Source organism: Hirundo rustica, chromosome 1 (assembly GCF_015227805.2).
Source record: "Hirundo rustica isolate bHirRus1 chromosome 1, bHirRus1.pri.v3, whole genome shotgun sequence".
In the NCBI taxonomy this organism is placed as follows: domain Eukaryota; kingdom Metazoa; phylum Chordata; class Aves; order Passeriformes; family Hirundinidae; genus Hirundo; species Hirundo rustica.
Window position 1 is genome coordinate 107,929,854 of NC_053450.1, and position 16,084 is coordinate 107,945,937.

At 38.9% G+C, this 16,084-nt stretch overlaps 1 protein-coding gene across 1 annotated transcript; it reads right to left on the bottom strand.

Annotated features, from left to right (window-relative positions):
- Positions 1–208: 208 nt before the first annotated feature.
- Positions 209–14,866, bottom strand: LOC120750423 (trafficking kinesin-binding protein 1-like). Its single transcript, XM_040059163.1, has 4 exons — positions 14,643–14,866; positions 7,208–7,448; positions 4,803–5,040; positions 209–663 (listed from the first exon to the last, which is right to left on the bottom strand). Exons 1-4 carry the CDS (start codon positions 14,864–14,866, stop codon positions 209–211), a joined length of 1,158 nt encoding a protein of 385 aa, XP_039915097.1.
- Between the last annotated feature and the right edge of the window lie 1,218 nt (positions 14,867–16,084).

The window sequence follows — 16,084 nt, forward strand, 5'->3', positions numbered from 1 at the left end:
CTTGCGCTAAACACATACACAAGTTGAATACATGCCACACAAAAGTTGGTGAATGAACCACTTCCTTTTAGCAGCTTTCTCTTATCAAAACAGAGTAAAATATTGACCACAGATGCTGTTACTGAAAAATAAGTTAAAATATAATCAAAGAAATGATTTTTGAGCCAATGTTAGAGTTAGAGTGGTTATGTTCTAACCACTGCATGCCCTACCGTGCAGATGCTACAAACAAAGCGATATTATGGATGCTGTTCTGAAGAGATGTGAGAATGGCCCAGTAATCAAAATCCTGTAAAGATGTCAGTTTTACTGGACTTAATGAGTTTCCCTCACCAGACCCCTCATCATCGTCAGTCGCGGACTCCTGCATCTCCTCTGTGAAAGCCTGAGATTGGCGGGGGTTATTCTTGTTCTCTGAAACCATCACTTGTGCTTGTGACCTCTCACCTGAGGTCTCTGTGTGCTGAACTGGCGTCGAGGTAGTTAGGCCCTTGTAAGAAATGTCACCTGTCTCATCTTCCTCATAGTCATTAAGGCAGTACACTTCATCCAGGTCCAGGTCTAGGGTCCTGAAGCCCTTAGTGACAACCCCGGGCCTCGGGTCCAGGATCCCACCCAAGTGAGGCTGAACCAGCTGCTGCCAGTGGTGCAAAGTGGCAGAACCTTGAAAGGGAACAGAAAGACAATCAAAATCAATTAGTAAGCAATCCAGAACCTAAAAGACAAAGTCCCACTTCATTTATCCGGAATATAAAAGGATTGGGAGCTCCAAACCTTTAATGTTTCTGGGTTTCGTGTTTCTAGGGACACATCCTACAGTACAAAACTGCTTCACCTATGCTTCAGCATTTCCACACCAGGGTGTAATAAACTGATCACATCAGCACTTATGCAAAGCCTGGTGGTGAGAAGCAGCACACTTCTGCACATGCACATCCCCTCCTCATAAATATCCTCATCTGCTTCAATTCACAGGATTAAGCAGGAGTAGAAAAAAATTACATTGTTATAGTTGATCTGAGCAGCATTGCAGAAAGCTCTAAGAGGAGCATATACCACATATTCCCACATTAAGCTCAAACTAAGACAAGTGCTGAAAACATGCCAGAATTTTCTATCAGTGGCTAATGGGAGTACAGCAGTCACACAGATTGCACAGCAATTTTAGCTTTGTACCATATGTTAGAAAACCCCATCAACTTCAGGCACGTGTAAGCAGATACACAACTCTGAACTACACCTCAAGCCTAAATACCTGTGTGGGCCCTACAGGAATTCAGCTACTACACAACTAAATGCTACTGTACCTGTAGCTTCATCCTTGGCAGAGAAATGTTTTGAAAAAGGAGGTGTATTTTACAGAGAAAAGCATTCAATATTCAAAGTTTAATAGGAGACAGTCAGAAACAACAGTGGATCAGGAAAAACTAATATATACACCAAGATGGGCCCAGTGAAATCGGGGGAGGATTTATCTGGTTCCTCAATTAGCAACTAAACATTGCTTGCATTTTCCTGTGTGCCCACCATCACTGTGTTGAAAAATGTGACTTAAAATCATACATGTCTTGTGACACAAACAAAACACCTTTCTTTTCTGACTTTTGTCAGATCAAATTATAGCACTTTTTGCAATCTTATTCCTGTTCCCTCTCTGCAAAGCAGAAGGCCCACTCATTCAACAAGCTGGCACACAAATGTCTCACCCATATTCAAAGACCAAGAATGTTCAATTAGTTGCACAGTGTATGTAAAAGACTAAATAACTGTAGTAACTAGAGAAGGGGTAGCTCTCATACATATTTTCAATCTGAGAAAAATCCTATGGAATGAGAAAATTTGTCATTTCACGTACTGCTCTTGAAGAAGCTTACCATAAATAGGAAGTGAACAGTGAAAAGCTCTTTCTCTAGAATGACTGGCATTTTAAGCCTATCTCATTTTTTAAGATCTGTAATTTTTAGCTAGGAGTAAATGGATCAGCCAGATTACTTTGGTTAATAATCCTATTTTTTTTTTTCTTTTATTTAAAGTAAGTCTAGAGGGATTAGAGAAAATTTGCACCCTGGAGGCTCAAGAAGTAGAAACCATTACAGCCCCAAAATGAGAGAAGAGACATCCTTACAACTTGTGTTTACTTCTGAATTGTCACAAAGGCCAAGTCTTTTGCTTTTATGTAAAAGAAGTACCCCAGAATGCGAAAAAGTGACAGATATTGTCAAGGAGTAGAGGTTTTCTGTCAGTCTACTCCAAGAATTAAAGAATAAAGGAAATAAAGATTTCTTTCTGCATGCAAGTATAGAAGCTAATTAACTTCTACATGCTAGCTTCTGAAGAAGTAATCTCTTTCACCTTAAAGCATACCAAAACTTAAACTCAACAGAACTACAAGAGCTTCACTTTCAATGTATATCCCATTCTTTCCTAGAAAACATATTCACCAACATGTCTGCATTTTGAGCTTTGACATTTCTATTGAAACTGCAGAAATCAAAATGGCCTAAGCTCCATCACCAACAGTAGTATATCTGAGCCTAATCTCATAAAATGCATGTAAGGGAGTTTTAATTGCCTGTGCAGAAAATGAACACCAATGTACAAGGGAATCCAACAATTGTAGCTCCCCAAGAAAAAAGAGAAAGCTGCAGAAGTCAAAAGAGGGAAATACATTTCTTTGGCCTACATTCAGCCCCAGGTTCCTAGCAGATGGTTTTTTAAATTATCAGACATAGCTGGTATGAGGGAATTACTGTGTAACTGTGGGACATGCCACTGAAGGAAGAAGGACTATAAGAACTAAGTAAGTATATGAATGGAATAGGTTTTTTTTCCCTATATTCCTGATAACTCTGCATGATTGCACACAGGTTTTGAGGCTCAGAGAAAGCTTAGAAATTCAGTGTGTTGCTCCCACAGTTGCAGAGAAGTGGGTGAAGACATAGTCAATCAAAATTTTTAGTTTTCCTACAGATAGTGCTATTTCATGCTTATGACACAAGTCACAGCTGCAGAGCTTAAGAAACAAAACAAAAAAATCCCACTGGACTATAACTAAAACAAGTCACATCAAACAATCCTCCTATTTGACTAAAAGAAAGAATGTGTTGTTTTTTAAAGGTGAAAAGGAAGATTAATTTCTTAGTAGTGCTTCTGTCACTTTTTTATTCTGGGGGACTTAAAAGATTGCTTTAAAGGAGCAGAAGTCATTAACTTATAGTAAATTTATTATAGAACTAATGTTTATTTCATATGTTTTATGACATAAACATCCAAAACAGTAATAAAACCAAAGACACAACCATTTATAGCAGTCTGCAGGTACAGAAGACTATTTTTCCCCAGTAGTCTGAAGGCATCCATGAAGTTGAAAAAAAAAATTAAGGCTAATGAAAATGTTCAGAAAAGAAACTAAGCTGAGATGGAAAACAAAATCAAAGATATTTACTTAACAAAAGTTAACAAACACGAAACTTATAAAACAGGCAGACACAAACACGCTACAAATAAGATCTAAAACCAAACATGGGAAGTAGTTTAAAAGGTGTAATAATTTCAAGAGAGAAAGGACAGAGTGAAAAACATTGAAAAAAAGCCCCAAGGGAAAAAAAACCCCAAAATAAAGACAGATAGAAAGATGACAAAGACTTCAAGAGTTTATTAGAAGACAAAAGCAGATATAATGGGATGGTGACAGAAATCTATTACAGTGGTAGCAACTGGAAACTGAAACAAAGTGGGATCATCCTTTCCCTCATGTGCTACAAGAACTTTTATGACCATTTAAAAGCAGCCATGAAAACTAACTATTAAAATCTGTTCAACAGGATGGGTTTGTGCACTATGGCTACGGTTTCACTTGAATAGGTAGAGACAGTACATCACTTTCTTCAGGATATGAGAATGCTTATTTTTGCTTCTGAGTACCTATCATTCCATACGCTCCTTATAGGTGAAATAAATTCTCAAAAGATGAAAAAAAAGGAACATCTGCAATTTATACACACACAATGCAATATAATATAAGAGTTCTGTTAAAGGAAAAGAGAAAGAAGCCAAAGCTAAATGATGTTACCTAGTGCATCTGTGAAGTACTAAGGAAAATTTCATTTGGTTTAAAAACTGGAGTAATCGACGCAACTAAATTCCAGCTACAACCTGAAAGAGCTGAAGAAAGTCAGGCAGACAACACTACATGCGATTTGACAGCTTTTTTTAAACAGACTATTGAAATGAACTTCAAAATGCAGCTCTAGCCCTGACTAGCATCTATCTTGCCTTTTTCTGAGACAACGTACAAAGGAAATTTGACTCTAAAAAACCCCACCTATTTCACACATGAAACACAAAGCCATAGTGATTCATGTGTGATCATTCAAGCAACCCATTAAGTCCAGAGATAATTTTCAATCACTGTAACAGTCTTATTAGACCAAGTGGACTAACTGAAGAAGGTAAAGTCCTTTCCAGATACTAATTTACAGAATTTAGATTTCATAGACCTACCCACCTTACTTTTCCAACTAGGAAATGGTAACATTTAGGTTGGATGTAAAGCTGCACTGCTGATGTGCACATGTGGACTGTAATATTTATTTTACTGCCTTGGCTGGGATTGTTTCCTAACACTTTTAAGGCTTGTGGAAAATATAATAGTTAGAAGATCTCAAACCAACAGCATGGAGCACTGTCTCTGAAGTAAAAAGAATATGTATGGCAAAGATTTCCTGATTTCTGGTGATGGATTAGAGATCACAAAGAGTCACTAACAACAACAGATAAAGGCCAAGACCCTTTGTTATCACCTTCTAGTGGTTTCACAATCTGAAGCTTTTCTGGCAGGTAGGAGCGACTGCTGATAGACATTCCTGAATATCCAGTGAATTCTGAAAATCTGGAGTGAGTTCCCAGTGACATGATGCTCCCTGTGGGTGTAACAGAACCACTGTGGAGTTCTCCCTTTTCTGCCAGTTCCCGCAACTTCCTTTCCTGCTCCTCCTCAAAGAACTTGCGCTCCAAGAGGAGATTCTCCCGCCTGAGAGCCTACGAAGGGCAGTCTCCAGGTCACTGGAGCCTGGAGTCCCAGGCCTCTTCATCCTGTCTTCATTTCTAAAACATAAAGGGGACACAAGAAAATAAAAAAAGGGTGGGAGGGAAAAAACCACATTCTTAGAAATGTTTAAGACTTCCACATGACAGTTTTGGGACACTGACCAATAGCTTTACATTAGTGGGAACAACTTGTTACTCATCTGGAGAGCTCAAAGGCAAACACCAGTCTTTTGTTTCTCTTTCACAGTAAAAGTTTTGAGCCGTAGTTCCTGCCTGGAAACTCCTGGTTGGAAACCTGCACTTCACTTAAAACTTCCTCCTACAGAGAGGTGCTGTGAGTTGTCTGCTTGTTGTGCGTCTCTCACAGTCAAACACCCTCAGGTAAGCAGGCCCCATGCTAAAGGGCCAGCGCTGTGAGAACACCACAGCGAGTCACAAGAGTGCATTATACTGACAAACATACATTGTTTTGATGGATTAAGCCATTGTCTCCGTTTGAAAGACAGGTATCTGCTAGGGAGGGGCAGGGCCTCTCTAGGAATGGGGAATTCCAATCCCGTCCCTCTAAGTTGTTGTAATTTAGAAAATTAAAGGGGCTTTTCAGGCAGAGCTATGGGGAAAGGAATAACAGTCCTTTACTAGTAAGTATAATAAGGCAAACAACAACTACAGCATTAATAATAACAGAACCAGGAACCTCCAGGGACTTTGTTTCACAAAGCCCAGGGCAGTCTGATCTCTTGGGACTCCGAGAGCACCAAGCTGGAATGGTGGAAACTCCAGGGCTGGTGGCTGGAGTGGCAGGATGTCCCCAGCAGGCAAGGGGGGTGCGGCACAAAGAGCAGTGCTGGAGAAGCCGTGACTACCGGGCAAGGCTGGCCCAGCTCCTGCAAGGCAGGCAAAGGGACTCAGAATTCCTGGGCACACAAGCAGATGATGGTATTCTCCCAGGACTGGACTTTCTGTTGACCGTGGACTTCTCCCGCAGCAAACCGCAGCTTGACCGTCCTCTCCAATGCCGAAAGCAAAAAGAAAAAAATATCGCCCCAGCTCCCCCAGCCCTGTCCTTCCCCTGCTCCCCACTCCCCCATGTGATCTTCCCCCTCCCTCGGCTACGTCTTTTGTGTGGGTCAAGCCCCCTCTAAGAATCAGTACTTTGTCCCTTAGCAACTTATGGGGAAAAATTCTATAGGAAAAAAAAAAAAGAACAAACCTAACCCGCAACAGCCATTTTTACTGAAAAGTATATACAGCACAATTTGGAGCTGTACAGGGGGGAAAGACAAGTAGCTAGAAAAGCAAAGTTCTGACTGGCTTAATTCACAAGTTTTCATATTAGGTGACCTACAGATGCACACTTTATTTATTTTTAGGATCAAAAAATTAACTGTAGCTGCATCTGGGATCAGAACTCCCTAACATTTACATAAAATAGTAAAAATTTAATTATTTTCAAGTGCCGACCCACAAAAACAAAGGGTGTGTTGTAGTGCACTAAATAGTTCATTTTTCTTAATAGATTGCACTGGGTGGCTTATCATATTTGTACACAAAAATAGTTTTGTTATACTTTGCACATGGTGTATTCTGTACCCCCTCTAAGTTCTGGTGTAGGTATCCTCTGGTCGGTCCCTCCCTATGCCCCCCTCCCAAGTTGTTTCCCATTGGTTGTGGTTTCTCTCCCTGCCTCTTTCCCCCGCCGGGTTTAAAAATCCCCGTGAAAGAGTCTCCTCCTCTTTCTTTTCCTCCTGAGTTGTGAGTTCTACAATAAACCTGTGGGACCGTGGCCCCGAGGAAGAAAAAGAGTGCCTCTGTCTTTTACCTTAAGTCCATTACTGGGGTAATGCACTGGGGTCTGGAGCTAGCCAAGATTTGACCCTGAGAGTGAGAAACCTCAATAAAGGTGGTTTTGGATCATCTGGTGATGTTACATCTCAGAACAAGCATGAGCTGTTCTGAGACACTGATTGATACACGGTACTTTCTAAAAGCTTTCTTTTTAAAATAAACTTGAGTGCTCAAAGCACTATAAGCACAAAATAGATTTTAAAGATGGATGCCACTGTGGTAACTACACTACATAAGAAAAAAGGAGGAAAATGAACACTTTGCCTTTATGTCAGAAACAAAGCAAAAGCAAATTCCAGTGCTATGGTACTGACCCATTGTCCAAGGACTCTGTCTGTAAGATGATGCTATTGGTCTTGTTGTCTATCATAATGTTAGAGATGTCTCCCCCATAGAAACTGGAACGTGGAGTGCTGACACAGCTAGAAATGACTGAGTTCATAGCAGAGGACTGGTTAGAGCCTGGGATATTCATTGGTGACGGGGTCATGGGTCTCTCCTTGACAACTTGATTGACATTTCTCACCGTCTCGAAGACCTGCTTCTGATGGCTGTAAAATACACACACAGTCAATAAACACTCAATAACTTATTACCACAGAGAAAGGAACAGAGAAACAGGTAACAGCTTATTAACAGCCCTTCCTGTTCACAGGTCTATCACTTTGTCTTATATATAGTTCTGGAAAGCAGTATGCATAAGGTCCCATACTAACTACAGTCTGGCCATTACATTCAATCCATCAACATAATTCTTCCATCGCCCTAGAATATTTTTGACAGAACTTTTGACAATTATGTGCATGGACCCTTTCAAATATTCATAAAAAATAAGTGAAAGAGCATTTCAGTACATCAGCTAGATGTGCCATAAAGCCACTATTTAAAAACAAGTTTTTCAAAACCAGAATTGACCTCCATCCAACTCTTAACTATAACCCGGCTAATCCATTTTAAAAGAGTTTGAATTTACTCTTCTGAGTATCTCCACGCAAGCAAGTCTTGTATCTTTCCTCTTTGAAAAGAATTTCCAACCCCCTTAAATAGTACTTAAAAAAAAAAAAAAAAAAAAAAAAAAAATCCCAGAAATGTAATGGACCAAGACTTGAGACAGAGGCTGGCAACCTAGGTTTTGACCTACTTCTACAGTTCGTTCTTTATCACTGTCTCTATACCGTAACAAACACTGCTCACCTGCTTCAAGACTGACATCAGATGATGCTTCAGCAGAAATTTCTCAGCAAAATAAAATTACCCTACATCATGCTGCAAAAGTGCCACTGCTGCTTTGTTTTACGGTTCAACAATGCTGAACATAAGAATAACATATTCCCTCTATCTGAAAGGTAACACTGCCAGGTTGTAACAGTGACTGCATGCCTTAGGCTATTTAATGTCATTTAAATTTCTTCTGTCCATGTGTGCTCAACAGTTGCCCCCTTTGTACAGAGGCTGCAGGTCTATAGCTGTATATTGTTACAAGGCTGTATCTAAGTATTTATCAATAAATAGTCCCATGGAGCTTGCAGTTACTACCACTGCACAAATAAAACCAAGACTAGTCACATAACCAAATAAGAAGTACCCTCCTCTGGTACATGAAAAGTAAATAAGACATTCTAAAGAAGTCAAACCAGCTTTAAGTTAGTCTATACAGGAAGGATGAAAGGATCCTATGGGGTTTGAGCATGCTCACAACTTTCTGATCTTGCATTTTCCTAATCAACATTTCTCAGTGTCAAAGCCTCATTTACAGTTCTTGGCTCCGGCTCAGCAAAAGTCAAAGTATGTGTCAGGCATTTTGTAAATGCAATTGGAAGGTTTTTGGAAGTGCCTACTGCACCTTCCCTGACTGTCCTGTTTTGTAAACTCCTTTTCTGTAACAGACCCTTTAAACTGGATTAATTTATTTCAAATTAAACAATCCATGCTTTGTACAAATCTGTGAGATAAACTTATTGGAGTACATGTGTGACTGGTATCAGCGAGGCCATTTCTGCCAAGCTGTATCCATCTATAACTTTGGGGCTGTCACAAGCACTTGGCTTGTTTCAAACTACTCTCTTCTTTAATTCAACGGAACTTCAGCACAGGTGTAATGGACATCACACTAAGTACCCAACCATTCCAAATCCCTCACTGCCCTGATGTTCTTCCTGTAAAAACTGGATTAGATCAAGAGTTACTTGGCAACTTCTGTTATAAAACTCACCAAGAGAAAACACACTAACTTGAACTCCTCCCCTAACTGGTAACTGAAGAAATCTAGTATGGTAACACACAAGAAAACAAATCTTTTCTCATTCTCAGCACTCACCAATGAGGAAAAAAGTTTACAAGACAAGGCAAAGCCAATATATAAGTGTTTTCTTTTGGCAGCTTTTGGAGGAAATACTCCCCTCCAAAAAACAACCCCCCCCCCCAAAAAAAAAAAAAAAAAAACCAAAAAAAAACCACCACAAAAAAACCCAAACCAAAAAAACCCCAAACCAAACCAAACCAACCAACCAACCAACCAACCAAAGAAACCCCCCACACACCAAAACAAAACAAAACAAAACAAAACAAAACAAAACAAACAACAACAACAACAAAAAACTAGGCAATTTGTTTTCCTTTCTATCATTCACATTCAGCTAGAAATATTTCTTTCTAAATATTTAGGCTCAACTATGTCTTGCTTTTTCTTTTCTCATCAAATAATTAATCTCAGATGTAACCAATCAATTAGGAACCAATTCTTTTCTCCAAGTCAGGAGAGTCAGGTTCATCTAAATGCAGTTCTTTCCTTATTGACCCTTCTATCTCTGCTGCCAAAGAATCCTGTTAAAAATAAGCGCAAAAGAGAAACAAATATCATAGTACTGATAGGCTGCCATGACAGAAAATAATAAATTACTTACACAAAATAATGAGTAATGAAGAACATTTCTAGAAGAAAAAAAGGAAGGTTTAAATATGAAAAATTACTGGAAAACTAATATGATATTTAAAGCACCGACAAAGCATGGCTTAGCTTTATTTTCCTGCAGTATGGACCACCTGATGACACACCATATCTGCCAAAGAACCTTAAAAAACCTTATAGGCAACAACATGATGCAGCTTCCCAGACTGTATTCCATACTCAGTAACACTCACCTTTCATATATAAAGTGTTACTCTTTATGTTCTCATTTTAAAGACGCATATTTTATGTTTATTTTAAGTTACCCATCCATCCACAGCATTAACCATCCATACACAAAAAAGACATGATTCTTGTCATAAAGCACTATATACTTTCTCCATAAGGTTAGAGTTAATAGGCCATCAATTTTTCATAGCTAGTCACTGAGTTTAATTGCTGGCTGCAGGGTCTAAGTATCAAACATTAGCAAACCTAAATGATCTTTTGTCCCATGATTCAACATTTGAAAAACGTTTTCACATAAAGCACATAAACCTATCTCAGCACAAAGCATACTTTTCACAGCTTCCAGCTGTATTTGTGCAAGCACAATTTGTATTATTTTTGCAAGCACAACTTACATTATTAAATGGCTGCACTTTAATTTGGTCTATGTGCAGTCTCAGAGGGGAGCACAAAAAGGCAAGATAAGCCTTTGTTGGCAATTTGCTTGTGAGCACAAATAAAAGTGTTCTTCAGCAGTAAGACAAGACAAGGCCATATTTTGCTACTTGATTACATTAATGTATTTCAAAAGAAGCCACTGATAACATTGCCTTCAGAAGTAATCTAACTACTCTAGAGATACCGAGGTAAGCAGAGCAAGTTACTGGACACATTCTTATCCACACTTTTTTCTCATTTCATTGGGGGTACTGTCTAATCCCTAAACTTTAAATGTCATAATCACATGACAGGTAAAGAAAGTTGATAGTACTAGTAAACCCACCGTAATCTGTTGCCATAATACAGATAGGCAACTAACATTCTTTTAATGAATCACCAAATTTTCAGTCACAATAACACAAGAAGGTATGCTTCTAACCCTGTTCAAAGGCTTAGACTGAAGAACTAGAAGGTATATCATAAATGACTAGAAATACCCATGTTAGGGTATTAACAAAACCAACAGCTATATAATTCTATGAATAACTATACAACTTTAACAACATCAGTAACTATATAGCTCCATAAACATAAAGGATAAGATAGATTCTATGTTCCCATCAGCCACATGTCTTTGCTTAGTTTTAGGATTCAGGTGAGCCACAGCCAGGTTTGTTGCTTATCCAACACAGGTCGAATACAACAAGCAGGCACATCCATGTCCCTAGGTGACAAGATCCCATGGGCCCTCCCAGGCTTATGTTTTCAAATTAGGAATCTAGACTGGAGCAGGGTCACAAGTCCTGTCATTTGGCAAGAACAGTGCATTAGAATAACAGGCATTGTATATGAGGGAAGAATAGTAAGATGATTCAATTTAAACACAGCTTTCCAAACCCTTGCCTATGGGGTTTCACTTATCATTCCCCCCTTTCCCTTGAGGAAAGGCCTTGAGTGTAGAATGAAAACATCTTATAATAGCTAGAGTAGTTGAAGAATGCAAAATACTAGTGACATGGTGAACACCCCAAGATTATAAGAATTGTTGGGTACGCTGAGCTACATAACCAGGTCCATTATTAGCCTTGAATATATGTGGTACACCTAAAGCTGCAAAAGCACTGTGTCAATGCAAGATGACATCTTTTTGCCTTGTCTTCTGTAACTACAGAAGCTCAACAGGCCTTAGAATCCACAGAAACATGTACACATTTAAGGCAACTAAACTCTGAAATATGACTGAGTGGTAACTGTTTTTCTGTGCTGATAGAAATAGCCATTGTAAGAAAGGCAAAGGATCATGCTAACTGTCTTGCCATTAGGCTATGAGGCCCACAGGTTGGTCCAGAGATAGTAAAATACACATACTGAGAGGTATGGTGGTAACCACCCTCCAAGCTTATCCCTTTTGTACTCTTAATTCTACTTGTCTCAATGTAGCACATGCTAATTTTAATGAATCAAAAAGTTGTGCCAACAGCACAGTCGATAATCCCAACAATGGTTTGATCGAATTATTTGTACCTAATACGTTTTGCAAGTTATTCCGTTTGTAGACTGCTGAACGGTCACCTTCTGAGGTTTAACAGTTTGGTCCAAGATTTTTCATCCCTAAATACTTCCAGGGAGCTTGCTGTTGTACTTTCCCAGGAGTAACACACAAACTATAACTTGTTGAAGCCTCTTGCATTACAGGCATTGCCACAGTGAGCTGTTCTACAGCTGATGCAGCAACTAAGACATCATCCATATACTATACTGAGTTCCAAGACACTCTAAGTTGCTATTTTACTGTTCAGTGTTCCCTAGCTCTGCATTAGTTTTAAGGCTATGTATACAAATACATATATATCAAAGCTGGCAGAGAAAAATATAGCAAAATGCACTGTACCACATTGTCCTATCAAGAAGTAATTATACACCAAGTATTAACTGCAGTAAATGCTACAATCTACTTGTATTACTGTTTTTCCTTTTGAGGAATCTGCCTACTAAATGAGTAAACTACATATTAAATACCATATTCTCAACCAAAAAAGACAATACAGCATGGACAAAACAGCAGTTTTGCTAACAAGACTGACTTAAAAACTTAATTTTTGTATGCTCAGTGGGAGAAAGCTAAGCTTAAATCAAATTAGTTTATCTTAAAAAATTTCAAACAGTTAAATACTGTCCATGTGCTATATCTCAAGCCACAAGTATCCCATTTATTATTATTCAAAAGAAAATTCTTTCCCTACTCAGCCCAGTAATAGTGTAGGAGGGAGCATGTTGCTATATTATGTGAGCTTTCGTGAGATGTTTACAGCTCTGTTCCTAAGCTCTTAAAATCTATCCCTCCTTCAAGAAGAGTGAAGTAGGTTGTAATGCAGGTGATCAGGTTGCTGCCCAAATAGATAATATGGGTAAGATGTGATTAAGTATTTCAACGGTAGGATAGGAGAAAAAAAAATCACTTGACCAAGAAATTACAATGCAAGTATACAATTAGGATGGTCACATAACTTAGCTACCCCACCCAGTGTTAAAGCTGTTGTTTAATTCTTTCTTCTATGACATGGTTTAGTTGAAGTGAATGAACCCCCAGTGGATGAAATTTAAGCTCAGCCTGTGGCAAGAAAATGACAAAGTGAAATCAGCAGCCAAGCTACAAACATTTGAGAGGCATTGAAATAAAACACATTATCTTTTTTAGAGTTGGCTTTTCCCCTCCCCCGTATAATGTGATGGTGTTAGTGCAAGCAGTAAGTGCTATTTAATATTCACTGCAGGAGCTGAACAGTGCTGTTCAACATAGTTCATAACAACCATAGTAACCGTATTAACAGGCTGATGTGCTGCTTTTGAAGGCCTTATTTTTATTCTATGAAATTAGGTAACTATCTCCTACATGTGTTTTATCAAATGGTAAGTCTCCAAATTTCTAATATGCATATGAACGATTATTTTATGATCCTGTGCTCTAAAGAGGATTTCTCCTTCCCTGGAAAAGAAACAGTCCAAAAATCCTGTTGTCTCTGATGCTAATGGGAACTTTATTAGACTGTGACCCGGAGCAGTACAACAGTCAGCTCAGAGACAGAAATTTTCTTCTCTGAGTTCTTGCCTGTCATCAACACAAGACAAATTCTTTCTTAAAGATAAAAGCTTATTCACTTGGGAATAAGAAAGAAATGCTTGTACTTTACTTTTAAACAAAAGACCATTTTGAATTTCTGCTGTCTTTTGGAAAGTGCTTTGAGCACACAGAATGCTTTGGGGCCATTTATGAGCCTATTTCTTATTTTCTGGCCATTCACACATTTATCTCTCTGCAAACTCTTTTCCACCTCTTCTGCCTTATCTTTCTAATAAATATTTTATTTTTGATTGGTTTCCTCTCGTCAGTTCTTCTCTGTTCCATCTACCAGTGACCTGTTCCACATATGAAGAAATGGCTTTTTCAGATTGTGCTTCTCTTTTGTTTCACAACAAGTTCCTCTGTCCCAGGAAAAGTGCTTTCACTCAGTTACAGATTGTAAGTTTAATGACAGCAAAAAAAGAAGTAGTTTCAAACATTTAATGGAAGGTTTTTATAGTTTGTTTTTGCTTGAAACCGATGATAAACCTTCTACCTGTAGCTAAATCTGTCTTTCATGAAAACCCTTTATTTGCAATCCTTGTATACATCAATAATTGCCCCATTTTTAGCTATATTTTTGTGTATAAGCTACTATATATACTTTATTTTATTTTGTCTGTTTTATGTGTTTAACTGTCCGTGGTTTTCACCTAAACAAATTTCTTCATGGGTGGAAACATATCTGCTAATGTTAACTTTAGGAATATGTTTATATGCTTGTAGGACCAAATAAACATCTGCTAGTTTAATGAAGTTTTAGAAGGGAGATGTTATTTTTGCCATTCACGTGACAGGATCTATTGAAACGAATATACTTAAGTCAAAAATGAAACCCTCGATTCGAGATTTTAAGTGTGACCCTTTGAGCGGGATATAAAGCACATAAGCTGGTTTTGGCTGGGATGGAGTTAATTTTCTTCTTAGTAACTGGTGCAGCGCTGCGGTTTGGATTCAGCGCGAGAGCCATGTGGATAGCGCACCGATGTTTTAGGTGCTGCTGAGCAGAGCTTACACTGAGCCAAGAACTTTTCCGCTCTGGGAGGCAGCAGGGCCAGGAGAGCTGACCCGAACTGGCCGAAGGGATATTCCCTGCCATATAACGTCATGCCGGGGAGGCGCAGCTCCGGCTCCCCAGCGCTCCGCCTGTCCCGGGAGAGGCTCGGGAAGCGCTGGCGGGTCGGGCAGCCAGCCCCCTCTCCTGGGCAGCCCGGCGTGCTGCTCCGCCAGCGCAGCCCGGGAGGCGGAGATGGATTTCGGCCATCGGCGGCGTCGGTGCTGCCCCGGAGCATCCTCGCCGTACGCGGAGACACGCAGCGCTGTACCGGTTACTAAGAGGAAAATAACTCTGTCACAGCCAGAACCAGGTTATGTGCTTCGTGAGCACATATAAAGCAAGCAAAAGGTATCCTGGAAAGGATGAAAGTCGGAAATTAATTTAAGCAGAAGCTGGATGCTGGAGGTGAGGTGACGATGCGTAAGAACAGCATGCTCAGACAAAAGGCCTTCAGATGTGTGAAGTATCTTATCAGCGTTTCTTTGGTTGTCGTCCAGATGAGACACTGCGCTATTCTTGCTCTTCGAGCTCAGTCTAGCAATCCCGAAACACTGAGCTATACAGAGAAGGAAAAAGAAATCTATGAAAATTTTAAAAAAATATCGTTTGACCCACAACAGCTGTATTTAAGCAAAAACCTCTTGCAGAGGCTTAAAAAAAAGAACAGGAAATATTCAGGTTTCTGTCCAGGAGTGTTATCAGGAAATAAGACGCTGCAAGAGAAACTCCTAGTGTTATGCAGCCATCTTTTTGTTAGAAGAGGCATTTGCATAATTTGCGTCACAGTAGACTGCAATTTTTCGGAAAACAGAGCTGTATGGAATAAGTCAAATACACATGCATTACAAACATTAAAGAACTGTTAAGTTAATGAAAACATATTGCATTTCACAATATTTTTTTACCCATATAGATTAATTTGGGTAAAGAAATTAATTAAAGTCATTGAGAGCATAATCTTTCTTCACATATGTATTAGAGAAATATGCTTTGTATGTAAAAGTAGAAACCACATTTTATTCCCTTTTATGTTAAGGCTACATTCCACTGCATTTTATTTGTAATAAACAATTCTGCAATTTTAAAATCATACAGACTCTCATAGTGGTGTATTTTCTGTAACCTTTTAGTGGCACATATTGATTTACATAGCCACTACATAGATAAAAGAATGCAAATGAAAAAGGTAACAAAATCATCAACTTCAAAAATCTAACCTTAGCTTCAGATAATGAAGCTTTTCTAACAGCTTAAGAAAATCCTGATATTTTTTAACTAAGAGTTCTTAAACCTGATGAATGTAATTCTTAGAAGAAACTACTTTCACTTTGAAGAGACTGGAAACATAAAGTGTTGACAGCTTGAGATGCTTTATGTTAAAGCTAATTATTTCAGTTACAAAGTCATGTGCTTGGTAGAGCTACTTAAAAAGGGAGAGAGGCTGCTCTTCTAT

Excerpts from the sequence above, each read along its gene's own strand:
- LOC120750423 (XM_040059163.1), bottom strand. The coding sequence starts at position 14,866 with ATGCTCCGGGGCAGCACCGACGCCGCCGATGGCCGAAATCCATCTCCG. Across the intron at positions 5,041-7,207 it reads AGTCCTTGGACAATGGGTCA|GCTCTCAGGCGGGAGAATCT; the intron begins GTACCATAGCAC and ends TGCCCTTCGTAG. Across the intron at positions 664-4,802 it reads GATTGTGAAACCACTAGAAG|GTTCTGCCACTTTGCACCAC; the intron begins GTGATAACAAAG and ends TTCCCTTTCAAG.